The sequence below is a fragment of the Solanum dulcamara genome, chromosome 4, assembly GCF_947179165.1.
Source record: "Solanum dulcamara chromosome 4, daSolDulc1.2, whole genome shotgun sequence".
NCBI classification, from domain to species: Eukaryota; Viridiplantae; Streptophyta; class Magnoliopsida; order Solanales; family Solanaceae; genus Solanum; species Solanum dulcamara.
In genome coordinates, this window is record NC_077240.1 from 5,601,228 (window position 1) to 5,620,180 (window position 18,953).

At 32.2% G+C, this 18,953-nt stretch overlaps 2 protein-coding genes and 1 pseudogene across 2 annotated transcripts; 1 reads left to right on the forward strand and 2 right to left on the reverse strand.

The window, feature by feature from the left end:
- Positions 1-1,334: 1,334 nt before the first annotated feature.
- On the reverse strand, positions 1,335-2,427 carry LOC129888002 (CENP-B homolog protein 2-like; annotated as a pseudogene).
- A 6,327-nt stretch (positions 2,428-8,754) lies between these two features.
- Positions 8,755-10,606, reverse strand: LOC129885729 (uncharacterized). The gene has a single exon (XM_055960120.1). The coding sequence runs from the start codon at positions 10,153-10,155 to the stop codon at positions 8,923-8,925; it is 1,233 nt and encodes a 410-aa protein (XP_055816095.1). The 5' UTR covers positions 10,156-10,606; the 3' UTR covers positions 8,755-8,922.
- A 3,829-nt stretch (positions 10,607-14,435) lies between these two features.
- Positions 14,436-16,989, forward strand: LOC129885730 (peptidyl-prolyl cis-trans isomerase FKBP12). The gene is made up of 5 exons (XM_055960121.1): positions 14,436-14,684; positions 14,812-14,845; positions 14,934-14,995; positions 15,847-15,899; positions 16,706-16,989. The coding sequence occupies exons 1-5, from the start codon at positions 14,597-14,599 to the stop codon at positions 16,805-16,807; spliced, it is 339 nt and encodes a 112-aa protein (XP_055816096.1). The 5' UTR covers positions 14,436-14,596; the 3' UTR covers positions 16,808-16,989.
- The last annotated feature ends 1,964 nt before the right edge of the window (positions 16,990-18,953 follow it).

Consider the following 18,953-nt stretch of genomic DNA (forward strand, 5'->3'; position numbering starts at 1 on the left):
GACATGTTAAAAGTGTATCACAACCAATATTATAAACTAATCACGCGTGAACATTTTGAATAATATGAATATAAACTTCAGGTTCATATTATATATGATATTTGGTTCTCCAATGATGGCGTTGTCTAATATGAACGTTGCACTTTATTATTGAAAGCATGCTCGACTTAAATATTCTTTAATTACATCTACATAATCGTTTGATCAATGTATCATGATATAGTTATATCAGTTCATTTTGCTACTCTAATCACTTAATATACAGTATCACTTAGGGGGTGTTTCTAACTATATATCATTGTTGAAACGAAAATTCTGAGAAAATATTAGCTTCTCGTGACACATGAACAAACATCTTTTTTGTTTGAATTTAAATTTTTTCTGTATCAATTTTTATATTATATAAAGCACAACTTTTAAATTCAAATCATCTTAAGCTTATCCGTCAATAATTGAAAATAAATTACGACTGACAGTGTCATTTCTATGGAATTAGCGTTCTTTTTATTTATATTTATCCGTTCATTATTTTTTTACAAAAATCTATATTATGTGTTTTTTTAGGTTTTACATCATGCTAGTTTCATTATTGTTTAGTGAATAAATTTTTTTGGTGCTTTTGTACTAATAGTGGAGCTAACTTATAATCAATAGCAGTCAAGTTTGGACAATTATTTATGGGGTAATCCCCTCTATATCTTCCGTCTTTATAGAGTTTTAAGATTTCAAATTAATCAATTGTGTTCCTATCAACGAAACAAATTTAAAATTGCATAAATTGAACTATTCAACATGATTTATTTTTTTAAAAAAAGAATTTCAAAGGAACACATCTCAAACGATAACATTCATACAAACCTCAAGTATCACCAAATTTCTTTTCCATTATTGTAACCGATATCAATGTTAGTAGGTTTGTTTAGAATTCAAATATGAGAAAAATATTTAGACGTTCCAACGTCTTTTTATTCGAAGGAATCGCTAGACGCTTTCAAACAAATTATAAATTACAAAGAGAATTTAGGGGAGCATTCTTTCTGATAATTAAGATCACAAAGGGATAGTTTTGGAAGGTTAATACAAATTTAGTCCCTTAAATTAGTCTGGCTATAAAATATTTAAAATAAGTAACCTCAGTGTAATATATATGTCAAACCACAATTAAGGTGAGTGTTATAAAGGTAAATATGAAGGGAGGTCTCTGGAATTATTCCAACTTCTTGGATACCTTCATCTAATTCTCCAACTTGTGGTTCGGGAACATTGTTTTCAACCGACCGGATCTTGCAATGTCGAAAACAATTTGTAATTGTTATTTCTTTCACATCAAAATTTCAAGCCAAGTTAGCAAAATTAATAGCATTCAAACTATTAATTTTTTCAGTATTTGGTGCTTCAACCTCAAGGCCTTGTAGGATGCTGAAATAAAGACGACGATGATAATGAGCTTTGAATGCTCGAATAATTCCAGCATCACATGGTTGAATCTTAGATGTTGTGTTAGGAGGTAAGAAAAACAAATCTACATTTCTTAGACCTTCAACTATCTTTGGATGAGCTGGGCAATTGTCTACTATTAACAAAACCTTCCTGCTATTCATTCTCTTATCAAATCAGCCAACATATTCTTGGAAAAGCAAGCCAGTCATCTAAGATTTCTTGTTGGATCTATACATGCAATTTAAGATTGTTCATGTTCATATTTTTAAAGCATCGATCTAAGATTTGCAAACTTATCAATAATCCACAATGGTACTTTGTCTGATCCATCACCATTGCAACAGAGAGCAAGAGTAATTCTCTCTTTGTCTTTTTTGCAACCTTCAAGCTACTTGGTAGCAAGTGAATGATTAGCTTCCAATCGGTAAAATAGTCCAGTTTCATCCATATTATAAATATCCTTCAATTCAAACTGATCTAGTTTTGACCGTATGCTACGCAATTCGTTTTCAATGTTCTCCATGATAACTGAACCACTTTCACCAAAACGTATGTAAGACTTGATTTCGTATCTTGACTTGAAACGTTCTAACCAACCAGAAGAGAAGCTGAATTCTGTATTAGATTCACCATACATTTTCAGGAAAAGATCTTTTTCTTTTTCTTTGATAATTTTCCCTGACATGTTTACTTTCTCTTGCATTTGAAGAAACCAATCGTACAATCTTTCTCAAAATCAGGGTATTTTACCGGTTTATGCCTCTTGGCATCACTATTTTTCATCTCATTTGACAAATACTCTGCCGACCTTTTGAGAGTGTGCGATATTGTTGATTGACTAATAGTCAAATCAAACTTTTGTTTCACTCATGCTTGCAAATCTTTTTGGCTAATAGTTGGATTCTCTTTCTTATGCTCACATGTTGTGTTTCTTATTTTATTGGTTAAAGATGATTTTTTTACGCATTTCAAATGATGAGAAGACATTATACTTGTATTATGATTTTTAAACATCTAGTTTTTTCCTTTTATAGTTAAAATAAAATCTCTTCATATTCTATATACATCAATACAATTAGAAACATAAAACTTCACTAAATTCGTTTAGCTTTCCTAGATTTAAATAATAAATATGCAAAGAGTACACTTTTTAGTTTCCTAGATTTAAACTTTTGAAATTCTTAATTCAAATATTTTTTTTCTTTCTTATGGCACATACTGCAAAATACTCTCTAAAATAATAAATATTTAATTATTGATAAATAAATATTTTATGCATTTATCGATAAACTAATAATCTCGATAAATAAATATTTTTTTCCGGTCCCAAGCATATACATTTATCAAAGTTTTACTCTATATCCGAAGAAGTGCTTCTCAAAAGTTGCCACTATATAAAGTTTTTTAAAATTAAATAAAATGTTTAAATAAATAAAAAGGTTATTTTGGTAATTTATCATTCAAATTTGTGAGTTCATACTTTTAATATATATATATATATATATATATATATATATATATGCAAATTTGAACATAGAAATGAATTTTTTTCCTTAAAATCATGTATGAATTTTGCTTTACTTTTACAAGAATGTGCAAAACAATTTTTTTTTGTTTGAAAGAAGAATAAGTCATATATATATTTGCCAAATCAAAAATTATGTCCCGCTTTACATATTCCGAATTAGCTTAGGAGCAATGCCAAAGACTTATGGGTTGGTTATTCGATTTGTCCATCTTTGACCCGTTCTTTTACCTTGAATTGATCCATATTTTATCAACATTGGTTATCCAACTCATTTTAAAATGGACGAAAATTTTATCCATTTTCCTAGCGTTATCCCTAACATGTATTTTATTGGCACAACATATATAAATTAAATACTTTCTGTCAATATAGTTTACTTTTACCAATTGATCTCGAATGTACTTTTTTCACCATTTATCAAGTGTTACATATATGTAATTTTTATATGATGTATTGAAGTCCAAGTTAGTATTTACTACAGATGTTTCAAAGATACAAGTCTTAATTAAGGTGTTTAAATAAAATTTCATGCCAATTTTAATTATCAACATATGTTTTCAAAATTTGCCAATATCACATACATCAAGAACATGAATGACCGTAAAAAAAAAATTAATCTTTGATCAATTTTATCTTCTACATATTTTTCGATCGTAACATTTATTTCTTGATATAGTTAGTTTCCCCATATTGAATAAAACTTTCATGAAACAATGAAGCATTATTTTTATTAAAAGTTGTGTACACAAAAATATGAAATATTCAACGTGATGGCGTACATCATACTCGTTTGCAAATCTCCAGCAGCAAGTTTTTCTACTCTTCTATGATATTCTCCGTAAACACCTGTAAATATGCCATAACAAATCCTTTTAAGACACAATACATAAATGTGTTCTTTCGTTTGGTCTTAACTGACATTCGTGATCTTCAACTTTGAATGTGCACAAGTAGACACTTAAACTATTCAAAAGCTGAACAAGTAGACACACACGTCCTACGTGGCAATTCACGTCTTATATGGCATCCTACATGTATTATACCACATCGGATGTGTGTGTCTACTTGTTTAACTTTATACAAGTTTAAGTGTCTACTTGTACACATCCGAAGTTGGAAAGCGTATATGTCAGTTGAAGGCAAATTAAAAAATATATTTATGTATTATGCCATCTTTTAATGGCATCAGTAAATTATATTTTGCATTACATTATTTTTGGGTGTTCATAATTTAATCATGGAAAAGATAAATTAGCACCCACCTCATGAAGGAACAGCGCATGAAAAAGCTTTGCAAGAGATTCATATAGGAGTAGAGCAAATATTTACCTTGGAAACAACCTCTCCACCTTTACGGGGGTAAGATCATGTATATATTATTTTTTATAGACCACACTAGTAAGATCACATTGGATATGTTATTATTATTGTAGCGAATGATTACACCAAATCAATGCTACTTACAATAGTTGCGTGGTTCAATGAAGTAAAATGTATACTTCCTATGTTTCAAATTGTTCGTCTGGTTTTGATGACAAATCTCGCGATTCTTGTATTATTTGCTTTCAACAGATTTTTACTCTCTGTTTCTCTCAACATATTTATTTACATACGTGTAGTTTAATCTTTCTTATATTGCTTCGACATTGTTCCCATTGTTCAACAAAAATAAGATATGTAGCTCTCTATACAGTACTGTATAAAACAAAACCTTTTTAGTACAAGAAAAAACTCAGCTTATAGTTTCCGTGATCTAATTAATTCACTTAATTCATTAACCACTCACCCAACTGCTACTTTTCTTCTACTTTATATTATAAGTACTATTATTATTCTTTGGTAATAATTGAAGACATAATAATTTTGAGAGACTAATAAATTTTTGTTGCTAAAGCTTAACTGCATAACTGTTTTTGCTACAAGAAGTTCGTGGGATGTCCTTATTGTACAACCCTTTTTGCTACTTTCTTTTTCAAGAAGATGCGGAGATACTCTTTTTCTACCAACCAATGTGTAAGAAATCATGTAAACTTAAAAATGATCTCTTATGACCGCCTATAAATTGAATAGAAGAAAATGATGTTTTCAAATCTCTTATGAGTAAAAATAAAAATCTCTACTAAAACGGACATAAAACTAAACATAAATAATTTTATGTTCAAGGATAATTCAATTATGTACTACATGGTTTGATTCAGTAAGATGCAGATAGTGGTTGGTCTACATTTAACCAAATCCTGTGAAGCATTGAGCTTTAGAACCTGAGCTGTATTGTATATGAATACTGCTGGAAAGACAACTTTAAGCCATTAAGGGTTGTATGAAATTTGATTTTTATTCTACCCGTTGATGTGGTTGGTGGAACAGTTGAAAGCTTTTTATGTTTATCTCGATGCATCGAGAGCTCTAAAGATGGAGAATTAGTTACTAGATAAAAAATGTTGCCAAATTATTTGGACCAGTGAAATATTAATTTCTTGATGCGACTGGTGTCACTGTTTTTCCTTTTATCTTTTCTTTAGTCTGTTCTGTTCTTTTTGCAGCACCTTAGGTTTTCATGTATTTTTTTTGTTTCTCATCCAGTGTTCAATATTCACATTGAAATTCGATTAAATTCAAATTTTGCTTCGGAAAATTCCACATTGAAAGATAAAGTGCGCCCTAGCACAGGCGTCTCCATACCCAGAGAGATTCAAACCCGAGACCTCGTTTTCAAATTTCATGTACTAGTTGGTTGTTGTTAAAGACAATTTAATGTTATCAACGCTCATCGAATAAGCACAGCTAGCCACATTTAAGGGACCAAAGGATTCATCGCAATAAATTAAAGCTGTATCGATTAAATTCCTACTCCAAACTACCCTGCGACACAATCTGCATTTTGGGCTTCTTAGATTAATATAGCAGAAATTTCACAAATAACTATTATAATAAACTTAATTAGATTTTTTAGTTGTAGTTTGCATATTTACGGGCTGTAGTTATAGTTTAAGCTATCGCGTTTGTATAATTGATGAATTTTTATAATTCGCGGATAATTGAACTATTTTTGTATAAACTCGAAATAACGAATTTATACAAATACAAACATCTGAACTTTAAGCAGTTATACAAATTATATTAGACAAAGTTATACAAATTATATTATACAAATTTCGAACTATACAAACGTGTGAATTATACAAACTCGAACCGTAATTAATGTTAAATGTTAGTGACAAATTATAAATTAACTAAACTATAACTATGTCAACTAATTAACTAGTACATGTTTATTTTTTCGCGTAATTTTATATGCTCCTTTAATTTATGTGACTCTATTTTATTTTTTAATCAGTGTAAAGAGAACAAATCTCTTTTTTAATTTTACCTTTAGTTTCATAGCAACTAAATCAAACTCTAATTTACAGCTGTTTTGCAATATTCGTTCATATCAAATTAGAAAGTGAAGAAGAAAAATTAGTTGAATAATTGATTTGACAGTTGATACTTGATAAAGTATACTGTTATCAAGAGTCCAGATGACTTATCTTTTAATAAATAAATGTAAATCTTTACATTCCATAGTGAAAAAGTATTTGTATATCTACTCCCTCCGTTTTATAATGGGCACAACCTTTTAAAAAAACTATTTACTCCTAAAAGGAAGTAGGAAGTGTTTTTACTTTTTTTTAATTCTTAATCAAATGTCTTGAAAAAAGAATAGGTATTTATAAATTGACAAATAATTTTAATAACAAGGATAAATAATATGAAACAGAGAAAAAGGGAAGGAGAGGGATTTATGTTGATGTTCTCAACCACAAAGGAGGGTGAACAAATTGAATGCTCATTATGTTTTCATTCCCTCTATATAACCACCCAAAACCCCTGCACATATACTCACACCAAATCAACAAGCAAATTAAACAAGAAGAGTATTTTCTTACAACAACAACAAAAATGGCTTCTTCATCCAAGATTAATAATGTCATGATCATAGCTGTTGTGGTCCTTGTTGTAACAGTTGAGCAAGCGACAGCAGGTCGTCGTCTTCAGCAGGCTGGTGGTTTCCCTGGTTTTCCCTCTTTCCCTTTGCCTACTACATTTCCTAGTCCATCAGTAGGTGGTGGTTTCCCCTCATTCCCTATGCCTACTACCCCAGGTTTTCCTACTCCATCAGCTGGTGGTCCCTTTACTGGCCTGCCTAATTTTCCATTTCCATCTTCTTCATTCCCCAACACTCCAACTGATCCCAATGTTCCTGCACAAACCACTACTCCTTGAAATTAATTATCCTATTATTGAGGCAATTGTCTTACAATGTTGTTGAAGGCTATTATAATTATTAACTTCGAATTATCTATTTTGATGTATTTCTATTGTTTAAATTGCTAAGTGAAGCAATTGTTGGTTAATGTTGCTATTTATGTATCTAAGCTTTGTACTAGTTAATCCTTTCAATACTACTACCTTGATTATCATATATGAAAAAATAGTTAACTTTTTTTCTAATTATTGTTGCTTCTTCTATTTTTTTTTTAATATGACTAGAAAAACAATAATTGGAGTAGGAAAAGTAAAGGAAAATATCGGAAATCGAACTCTTACTAACAAATTGAATGTTCACGTAATTAACCAACTAAACTATTAAAATTTCCCAACTTAATGACATTGACGGTGACTTTTTTCCTTTTTTTTCCTAAGCAGGACAGTTTCTTTCCTTAATTAGCCTTGAGCATATTTCTGAGAAGAACTTTATACTTTAAAATTATTGAAGTTGTTATCTAGAGATGAAATAATAGAAAGAAAAGAAACAGATTTTCTCAGCTAACGCCATGTAGTCATGACTCATGTAAGTGACTGATTTAAAATTCGATGAATTAAAGGGCAAGTAGTAATGAATTTCCTACACGTTGATTCGTGAAACTCTAGTACATTATGATGGAATTTAACGGTATCTTATGATGACATAAAGTCGTGTCCCTTATTCTCCTGTTCTGCTCTTTCTTAGCAATTTTTTTTTTTTTTTTACAAAGGTTGCAAAATCATGCAGTAACATGTTCTGTTTCTCAATCAGTATTAAGGGTCAATTGGGAGTGTTATTACTGACTGCATTATTGCATTTGTTTTTGTACATGATAAGTGATAAATATCTGATGTAACTAAAAATTGAAATCCAAGGAATCATTTTTCTTAATGTGTTTCTGAATTTAATACAGCAGGCCACGAGAAACAGCGTGTTGAGGAAACCCGGGTAAATTAAAGCTTCTAAATGCAGCATACACTTTGATCCCAGTTTTCTACTATAAATGTTCCCTCCCTCTCATTCTGTTTTAAAAAAAAATTGTGTAATGAAAATATTTTAAAGTAAAATTATCTTTATTAGTGATTTTTAAGAGGCTAGACAACTAATATGAGACTGGAGTATATAAATGTTGCGCACAGAGTAATCATTGTTTCACTTGATCACACTGTGCTACAAATTCACTTGTAATGTTTCAAATTCCAACATGATTTAAAATGGACCCACTTTAACCACGATTATTATGCAAACGTGCATAAACTAATCATGAGTTTTCTTTTCATTTGAATCAGTATTTTAACAGGACTAACAGGGATACAAAAACAGTTCTAATAATTGGTTAAATGACATGAATAAGTACATCTTATCATCCCATTATATAGCTTTAACCCTGTTAATCATTCCTTTCCTTTATTCTATTACATGTATTAGCAAATAAGAATATGAAGATTCCAAAGATCCCAACTTTTAAATAAAAGGATAGCAGATGAAAAACATTAAATAAATCACATAACAATCTTCATGCCAATAGAAACAAAGTACAATTAAACAACAAATGGCTTAAACTGGAAAGCAAAAGCCACTGATGACCACATGATACATGAATGAACAACAATAACAAGAGACTGATAAAGGACAAAGCTAAACCAAGTCTTAACATTCCTTAGATTCAACTCCACCATTGGTGCACAGCAACCCCTTCATCTATTAACTTTCCATACAATGTCAAACATTGCCAATAAGCCATCCTTTGGCTTCCGTTTACCTCTTCATCATCATCATTATCAACTCCTTCCAATTGGCTTCTGCAGTGCAAGAACAACTCATCCACCAAACATATTGCTTTCTTCTTGATCATTTCCTCCACCACTTCTGCTTCTGCCTTCATCACAACATAGTCCACTTCCTTCACATTTTTGCTCAACCATTCTGCTGTCCCAAGTAAGGGTACTCCATCCCCTGATTGCTCTGAATCTTGAATTTCGACATCCAAATTGAAAATCTCAAAATCTTGATTATTTGCAGGGTAGCTCCTCTTAAACCATTCTGCTACCCCATTTTTCTCATCAGAAATGAAGACTCTTCGCGGGTAATTCTCAAGAGAATCACCCAACAACTCAGGAAGAAACTTAATCTTCCTTGAAAAGGATTTCAGCAATGCCTTTTTTGGCGGCTCGAGCAACACATCCTCTAATCCTTTCAATGCAACTTTTTTAGCCTCAGGTGTGCTTCCACAAACAATGTCCTTTTTCTGCGAATTCAGCTCATCATTTAGTACCCCGGTTTTCCTAATTCCCACCATAGTCTTGTCAAATCGTCGAATATACACGATTCTGTAGTTAGCTAGAGCTTTTAGCTCAGCTAAAGGATCATTGCTCAGTTGAGTTACAACAATGCCACCAATCTTGAGCACACGATCAATGAACTTACTGTTCCATTTAGTCTGCGCAATTGCAAAATCGAATGTCTCATTTGGAATAGAATTCTTGTTATCCATATCCAAATCGAGCACCAAATTAACCACATTGTCATTCAACAATTCCAAATCTTTCACCAAATGATCATTCTCAGAACTCAAAACGAGGCCTTTATGCCCCTTTTTAACAAGGCCTTCATCTGCCAAATCGTGCAAAAGATTATGCAACCCATTGAAGTCCCTTCCGTCAGAATTCACATAAGAATCGTCAATTACATCTAATGAGCCTCTTAGTATAGACCCAATTGACGGCAATATGAGAAGAACCATTGCCAAGAACAATGACCGTGACATAATCCTTAAAGCCCTCGAATCTGGTAACTTAATTATCAAAAGGGCATCTTGATTCAACCCAATTTTAACCCCGGGGAAATGATTCCCCTTGATTTCCCCTCTTTTGGGGAAATACCCAAGACCAAAATCCATGCCTCTACAACAAACGGATCGGAAGAGTCTGTAAAAACTGATCGTACTTTGTGCTCCTATAGTTGTACGTCACAAAACTCAACTATAAGAACAGAGAGAAAGGGAGAGAAAGAGGAAAATCCAGCGGTGGAAAAAAATTGAATTTAGCGAGTACAAAACCTAGCGGCGGTGTGGTTGCCACCCACAAGAGCAACACGGGTAGATTTGATTCTACTCCAAAGGAGCAACAATTGTCTAATTCTAGCAACCTCCATGATTTTTTCTGTTTAAAGCACTCAATAAAAAGGTAAAGTAAACCCCATGTAAATTGAGTTTCTAGGTGCACCCAGAAATGAAATTAGATGATCTAAAACTCAACTAACATCAACAAATGAGGGGAAAAAATAACCCTTTTTTTTTTTGGGAAGTTGAATGAAGAGAAAAAATGTGGAAGAGATGATGATGAAGAAGATGATAATGAAGAGAAGATCTGGGAAATGGATGGATTTAATAGGGGGGAATGGAGCTGTTTTGCATGCGTGTGGGGACATAAGGGCCGTTACTTTTTTGTTTCTGCTACTTTTTCGTTTTACCTCCTACTTCCTTTTCTTTCTTTTTTTACCGTGTTTAAAATTTTGCGGTGTATTTTATTTTTATATATATGAACGATAAATACATATATGGTTAGAATTCTTCAAATATCGTGGTGAATTTTTCAAAACTGTACAATTAGACATACACTGAACAATATTTCAAAGAGTCCGAACGTAAAGATCAGACATGCTTAGTTATGATCAAACTTAAGTTACTTCGATTGTAAATATTTTTGGTATGATAAAGTAGATGAAACTTAATTGACTCCTTTAATTTCTTCTTCTTCTTTTTATATTTTTGTCGAACTTGAAGGAAGAACTAGTGTTGATGTTCCTTTTTATTTCTTTCTATTAGAAATTAGAAAAAACTACATTCTTGTTCTAAATCCCCCATAATTAGCTTATCAAAACAGAATTCTCGGTGTTTGGCAATTTGTTTAGTAGATAATATTGTTGAACGAACTTTAACGAAAATACTCGAATGTCTTTAGCTTCTTTATAGAAAAAATATTGTCTCCTTTTTTGTTTCAAAATCTCCCATTAGTATGTCTTATATATGTCCATAAAAAACATGAGAATTTTAGTTAATGAACATTTGTATGCCACTTTATTATTTACACCTTTTACAATATTAGAAAGTTTTTATCTAATTCACTCGCATAGTTTGAATTTAGACAAGGTGAGAAAAAGTTTTAAAAAGAAAAAATGTCTAAGTCCCTCCCTCCTCGTGGGGGGGGTATGGGGTGGGGGTGGGGGGGGGGAGAACAACACAAGATTTACAAGCTTGAATATTCCCTTTTGGTCTCTTTGTTTTCTTTCTATGTTTTAAACCTGAATTGTATAAAGAAAGAAAATTAGAAATTGTTCACACTAAACAAATTGAGCTGTTAGTCATAAAAATTGGGAGTAGTATATTAGGCCATGCATGCAAAGAAGATTACCAATCAATCCCTTCGACAACTACTCTTGCTTTTATGTCTAGACTAGACTAGTAGTTGAGTTTTCCTTTTTAAAACACGTCGCCTCATCCAAAATACTTTTATTAAGGTGGAAAATGATATTATTAAAATAAGAAAAAACATCTAGTGGTATATTAGTAGGCTAAAGTAGTGTGTGTTCCAGTTTTTTTTTTGGAACCCACTTAAAATAATAATTAGCTCTCTTCCTTATTTTCTTGTTCTTCGTGCTATAAATTGTGTTCTTCAATGTGTAATTCAGATATACAAAAAAAAAAATCTCTCGATTCTCTCGATATCTTTTTATCTTCCTTTATTCTTAATTTACTAAGTTGGTTTGTTTTATAACCTAGACCACTTAATTAAACTATGAATTGAAAATTTCTCGCAATCCCTCAAATTCCCCAGCTTCTTGATTGATTGCCATTATCATTTTTAAGTTTTCTTGTCTATAGTATACTTAAAAGGAATTCGGAGTGGAGTTTTGAAATAAAAACCGTCTACGTGCATTTACTCTTAATGAAAATATTAGTTGGAATTTTAAATTAAAATAGAATTTTTCCGATAGAAATATTATATAAATTAACGAAAATAGTTTTAGCTAATCCATGATAAATGATAAGAGGCTTAACGTTAACAGTGTCGGTAGATGAAGTGTAAGTATGACATAATTGAAAGAAGGTACAAACAGATGATGCGCGATAAGGTTGTTCACATGCTCTCATGGCCCAGGTCCGATGAAAAAGATGGGTCAGCCCGTCTTCTATAATTATAATGGAAAAATTATGCGAATAAACAAATATATATTAGTTAATTAGTTAATATAATTATAGTATTTAGTTAATTTACAATTCGCCACTTACATTTAACGTTAATTACGATTCCAAGTTTGTATAATTCGCACGTTTGTATAATTCAAAAATTTGTATAATTTTTGTATAATGTAAATTTGTATAACAGTTTAAAGTTCAAATATTTATATTTATATAAATTCATTAGTTCGAATTTATACAAAATAGAAGAATTATCTGCGAATTATACCAACGAGACAATATAGACCACAAGGCCCATTTCCATTTGGCGCTTTCTAATAGTATGAAAATGGACACTTTAGAACATGCCAACTTTCAATTATTTCGACTTGGGGTTCTAACTGGGGAAGGAATATGCTTCTTCAATTATTTGTTTTGGATTTGGAAAGAGTTGTAATTTATGAGTTGGACCTGATAGCATAAATGATTCGACCTCTCTTATAATGAGCATTTTCAATATATAATCATTCAAAGAATTCTGCATAGGCCAGATTATTCTCTCAATACACTTTTAACTTTTTTTATAGTACTTTTCTTATATGTAGGTTAATTGAATAAAATCATATTATGATTTATTTTTGTTCATCATCATTCAAAATTTGATTTGTTAACTCTTGGATGATGTTTTTTTATTTGAATCCCAATTTAATGAAAGGTGTATGAAGAAAGTACATGACTGATGACTCAATTTATGAAAACAAATTAACAATATTACCCTACATGATTAATCACTCGATTGACAAATAGTTTATGGATCATTATCAATCGATAGCTAAATATCTAGCATACATATTATTGATGTCTACATTAAATGCATGTCTTCATTTTATATGCTGTCCAAATTCATATCTGAAAAATATACTTTAATTTGTAGCGACAAATGAAATTCACACATATCACGAGGATAAGAAGAAAGGAGAATAATGTAAAGAATGTTGAGTTGTGCTGTGTTACCTAAATCTTATTATTCATTTAGGGCACTTGGTATAAAAGCACTAGTAATTGTTTTAAACAATAAAAACAAATTTATCGAACCATAAAATGGAATGTCCTATTCTCTATCTGGCTTTGACGTGTTTGATTTAACCAAACTTCTTTATAGTATAACATAAATTCTATGTTGATTGCTAGTTTATCATAATTTATTCATTTATTTGATTTTAAATTGATAATATGAGTAAATTGAAATATTTATTTGCAGAAATAACATTACTCATTGTTCACGCACACTCGAAATGATACTTTTGTATCAATATGGGTTGTGGTTCAGTGATATGAAATTGTTACATCCTTAATCAGAAGTAGAAGTATTAAGTTCGAGTCTTGGATAAGTAATACTTCCACTGTCTTAATTTATATGATATGAATTTCGAGAGTTTAGTTTGACCGTAAATTTGATCATGAAATCTTTTTTTTAAAAAAAGAGAAATTTTCTCCACAACTCCAAATCACTTGTGGAGTGAACTTTAACATATTGTTTTTTGAATCTATATTCAAAATTTCAAGTAATTTGGAGTTGTGACGAAAATTCCCCCATTAAAGGAGGTTAAAGTTTTGAAACTTCGAATAAATTTCAAGTGTGTCGATTGGATTTTGATATTTAGCTCGGAGGGATGCTAATATTGAAATTTAAGGTAATTTCGTAAAAAGCTGAAGAAGTTGAAATTCTTCATTTGTTCTTGAAGAAGAAGAAGTAAAAAGAGTATATTCGATTCAAAAACTTCAATAGAAAAGTGTTAAAAGTTATATAATTGCATAGATGAACCTTTTCTTAAATAACAATGACATAGATGAACCAAACTTTTAATGACATAAATAAAATTTTCTCATAGTTCGATGATATATTTGAACCTTTTTTTTTTAAAAAAAAATTATATAGTTAAAAACTAAGTAAAAAAGTAAACAAAAAGTTAAAAAGGGATTCTCGTTGAACAAGCTAGAAATCTCCGATGAAAAAAAGGAAAAAGGGCATAAAAGGAAAGTATCGACGATATTCCGCTGCCGCACGCGAGAATCACGTGACGTTGATCCTTGAAATTGACAGAGCACTGGCGTTTGTGTCATCAAACCCTAAAAGAAGAAATCGAAATCACCAGAAAAAATGGGAGTGGAGAAGGAAGTCATCAGAGCTGGAAATGGCCCCAAACCACAGCCTGGTCAAACTGTCACCGTCCACTGCACTGGTTACGGTTAGTCCACCAATATGTTTTTTCTCCTTAATAGATGATCGGAGCTTTAATTTAGTATAATTCTTTATTAAGTATAGTTTTTATTAGGGTTTTGGTTCACATTGTTTTTCTTGTTCTATGCCTGCAGGGAAAGATAGAGACCTGAGTCAAAAATTCTGGAGGTAAGCTTACGTTTTTTTTAATTGTTTTTGAAGTTTGATGCTACAAAAGTTCTGTGTTGCATCTTTGCTTAATTCGTACGTGTAACAGCACTAAGGATCCAGGCCAGCAGCCTTTCTCTTTCAAGATCGGCCAAGGCAAAGTTATCAAAGGTAGTTCTGACTCCTGTATATCTCGATTTATATGATTCTTTTTTATACCTGAGAATGTTTTCAATTGGACAAGTACTTTGGAAAACTTAGTAGTTACTTACCATGAATGGAACTTAGTAGGTCTTTTTCAATTGGCATTCAGATGTTTATCTCCAATACTTGATTTCTTACCATAGAAGTGGTCCAGAAGCGTATAGATCTTTTACTGGAACAACTTTTAATACCAGATTATTAAACGTGTGGTACACAAACTAAACAAAAATGCATAAAAGTTCAACCTATTCCAGAACGCGCATATCAGTTCTTTCAGGTTCCTTGCCAATATGGTTCAGGGTTGAGGTTGAGAGTAGTATTCTTGTGGTTACAGTGGTGTGAAGGCTTTGTTTCAAGAATTATGTTGATTCAAATATTAAAAGCTTTTGACTTTGGTGGTCAAAGAGGTTAAAATGTTGCATAGGTGGATTCATTTAGAGTTATAGATCTGTTGGCGATGAAGTTAAGACAACCATCTTGCTATGGTACTAAAAAGAGACAATGTAAGGAGCAAATACAGCTTTCCCCCTGAAGCGCACACTTAGTTCAGCTGATTTTCGGTGTTGATTTATCAATGGATTAATGTTGGATTAGCTAACACTTTTTAACAAATTGGAAGGTCATATCTGACTTATGAAGTGAAATTTGGCTGTGGATAAACTTTTGTTCCTTCTATAATTGTCAGCATGCACCCATTTTATACAAACCCCTGCCTCCTTCTAGGTCTTCAATGGAGAAACATGGAAAACACTGTAGACCATGGTGACAAAGTTATCTAAGGTTGCAGTTCTTTTGTTCTTATATCTCCTTATTTACAGGATGGGATGAAGGAGTACTGGGCATGCAATTGGGAGAAGTTGCTCGATTAACGGTAAATATGTTCTCTTTTCTTTTGATCTTCTCAGTTGAGGTAAAATTAATTATGGAGTTAGTTACGGGTTATCCTCCATGTTATGAAGTTTAGACTTCTATTGGTTATGGGTTTATAGTTAGAAAACTAAGAGACAATCGGAAAAAAAGGAGCTTGATATCTCCTTAGTAATTATACATTATTGAACTTTAATTTATTTTCACTTCACTAAATGTTGCAATCCTTTCGGCTTATTAGTTGGCATTATGATGCTTTCTACAATTTACAATATAAAATAGATTGATGGTTTCAGATTACTCCCCCTACTGGTCTTTTTTCAATTTCTGCCTCATAATTACTGTCATTTCAGGGTCACATCATCTTCATCTTTTTTGATGGGATTGTCTGAAATGTTTATAATAGAATGGTAATGATACAATAATTGCATTCTTCCTAAGGGGTTGTTTGGTGTGATGGATAAAAGAGGTTAATACCAGGATAATTTTTATGTGCCCTTTAATTTCTCGTTTGGTTTCAAAGGATGGGATAACTTATCCTAGGATTAACAATTAGTACTGGGATAAGTTATCCCTTCCTGGATATAATTTATTCTTAGATTTATACAATGGATATAATTTTGAATATGGCAAACCAAGCAATAAAAACTACTCTCAGCATAACGAATCCCATCATTACTAGTGTCCCAACCAAACGACCCTTAAGAGTATTAATCCTACTATAATTGTACATGTATGGAATAAAGTTTCTAGGGCTTTATGTATTAAGATCTTCTATGAGAGATTAAACTGGTATCTTAAATTTTGCAGTGCACCCCTGATTATGCTTATGGTGCTGGTGGATTTCCAGCATGGGGGATTCAACCCAACTCAGTTTTGGTTTTTGAGATTGAAGTCCTTGGTGCACAATGAGCATTTCCTTAACATTTGAGCAGTTCTGATGGAGCTGTTCTACTCTATGCAGTAGTCAGTTTGGTGATACTTACTAAGACGGCTTGGGGGTATCAGAACTGCTCATGTACTCTTTGCTTTTATGCAGCTTGTTGAAACAGATTAAGGCAATAATAAATGCTTTCTAGCTTTTCTCTGGATAATTTTCATACTTATATATGGTTAACTCCAACTAATATGGGATACTATTCTCCTCGTTCACTTTATATATGCTTGCCTATTGCCTTCTGTAAATATCTTGACAAAACTTAACTGATCTTAATAGAATTCTGGAAATTCAATTTGACAAACTAGGAGGGAAGATGGGAATGGAATATGTGAGTAATGGTCTTGTGTCTCCACTGTAGTTCTGTTCTTTCTAAGGCAACCGCCCAGCATTTTAACTCAGATGTTGGGTGGGATTTTTCTTAAACAACAATAAGCCGTACACTATGGGAGGGACAATCCTAGCTCTGATGCAGGGAGTAAACAAAAGTTTATCTATTTACAAGTGCACCATCCTAACTGTGAATTATGATGCATGAACTATGTGAGGAAAGGACTCTTTATCTTTATACATTGTAGTGTTATGCAGCCTGTAATGATGCATGAAATGCATCTAATGAGAGAGTACTCTCATTTTACATGATTGTTTACATAGTCCTCTTTTTATACATTGGAAGTACTAAAGAATGAAAATATCCCATGTCTAAGCTATCTACCTGCATCAGGTAGAAACTTGAATCTCTTTTAACTTCCAACTCTTTGGGTTGGCATGCTCCGTCGGTTAAGAATCAAAAGATCTCTTAATCATCTGAGGCAACTCTTGATGTTAATGATAAATCTGGGGAATTTTCCAGTTTGTAGCTGTTGCTTGTCAACTTGATTGGCTTCTTTCAGGCAGGGTTTGATAACAATGTCATACTGTAATACCAGGTTTTTAATCCAATTCATTGATTGTGTCATTTTCCAAGGAATGTCAGCCTTCCCATTAATTTATATTTACCAGCACTAGCTACGATGTATCTGATCCCATTGCTGATGCACCATTCTAGTCCATACGACATTGCCTGTGCTTTACCCTCTTTGCTCGTGTGTCTATGCAGTTTCAGGCTATAAGCTGCAACTAAACAACCTTCAGGTGTCTTTACTAACCCCCCACCCCCCCACCCCCACCCACCACATACACGCACATTTGAGCCATTGAGCTATCTGGAATGACCTTATTACCTTGCAGAAATAATGCGTTTTGACGAGTCTAGTGACAGGATTAACTACTTTAAGAGTCCAATGGTTGAGTAATATTTGTCTCCATGGAATATCATGAACTTTGATTCCTAAGAGTGGCACAGAAGAAACCCAACCATTTTTGATCCAGATCAATGTGGCCAACTAGGTGCTCCCACAATCTCATTTGAACATGTTCTACAGCATGAACACCATGAGGGCCTACAACACCAAACATAGCTACCTACCTTATCATCAGTAGATAGTCTACCCTCAAGGCTCTCCACAGTAGGAAGCTCATCTTGAAAGATGCTTTGCTGTTTGGTACATACTTTGCTGTCAAACCAACTACCCTCTTTTGCATAACTCAATTACTGCCACAAATTACAGATTTTCAAATTCCAGATTCACCTCTGACATTCGTACCATTTTTTCATGCTTGATATGGAAAAAAAATGAAATTATATTTGAAAGGAATAGAAACACCTAAATAAATCAGCAAGAAACTAACAAAATCCCTCCAATTGATGCTTAGTGGTTGCTTTGTGTCTTGAAAAGTGCAGACCTAAATTTACTCTTATGATTATTCATTATTTGAAAATTTGTTTAATTATATGAAGTGGTTGTCGATTATTATAATATATAGTGAGTGGTTGAACCTGCTTTGGCTGAAAGTCCTATTTCACACCACGGTGTTAATCATTTTATTTTCTCTTTTGGAGTCATGTGGAGTAGTAATTAAGCTTTTGAAATTACAATTATGGTTTCTACTCAACTTTGTAATGATGTTTAATGGACCTTAAGCACCCCCATTGCCTCCTTAAGTCACGGCCTGAGTCCTTAAAGTTAATTAATGCTGGCATGATTCTCATAAATACCAAAGGCATGAAGGATTATATTA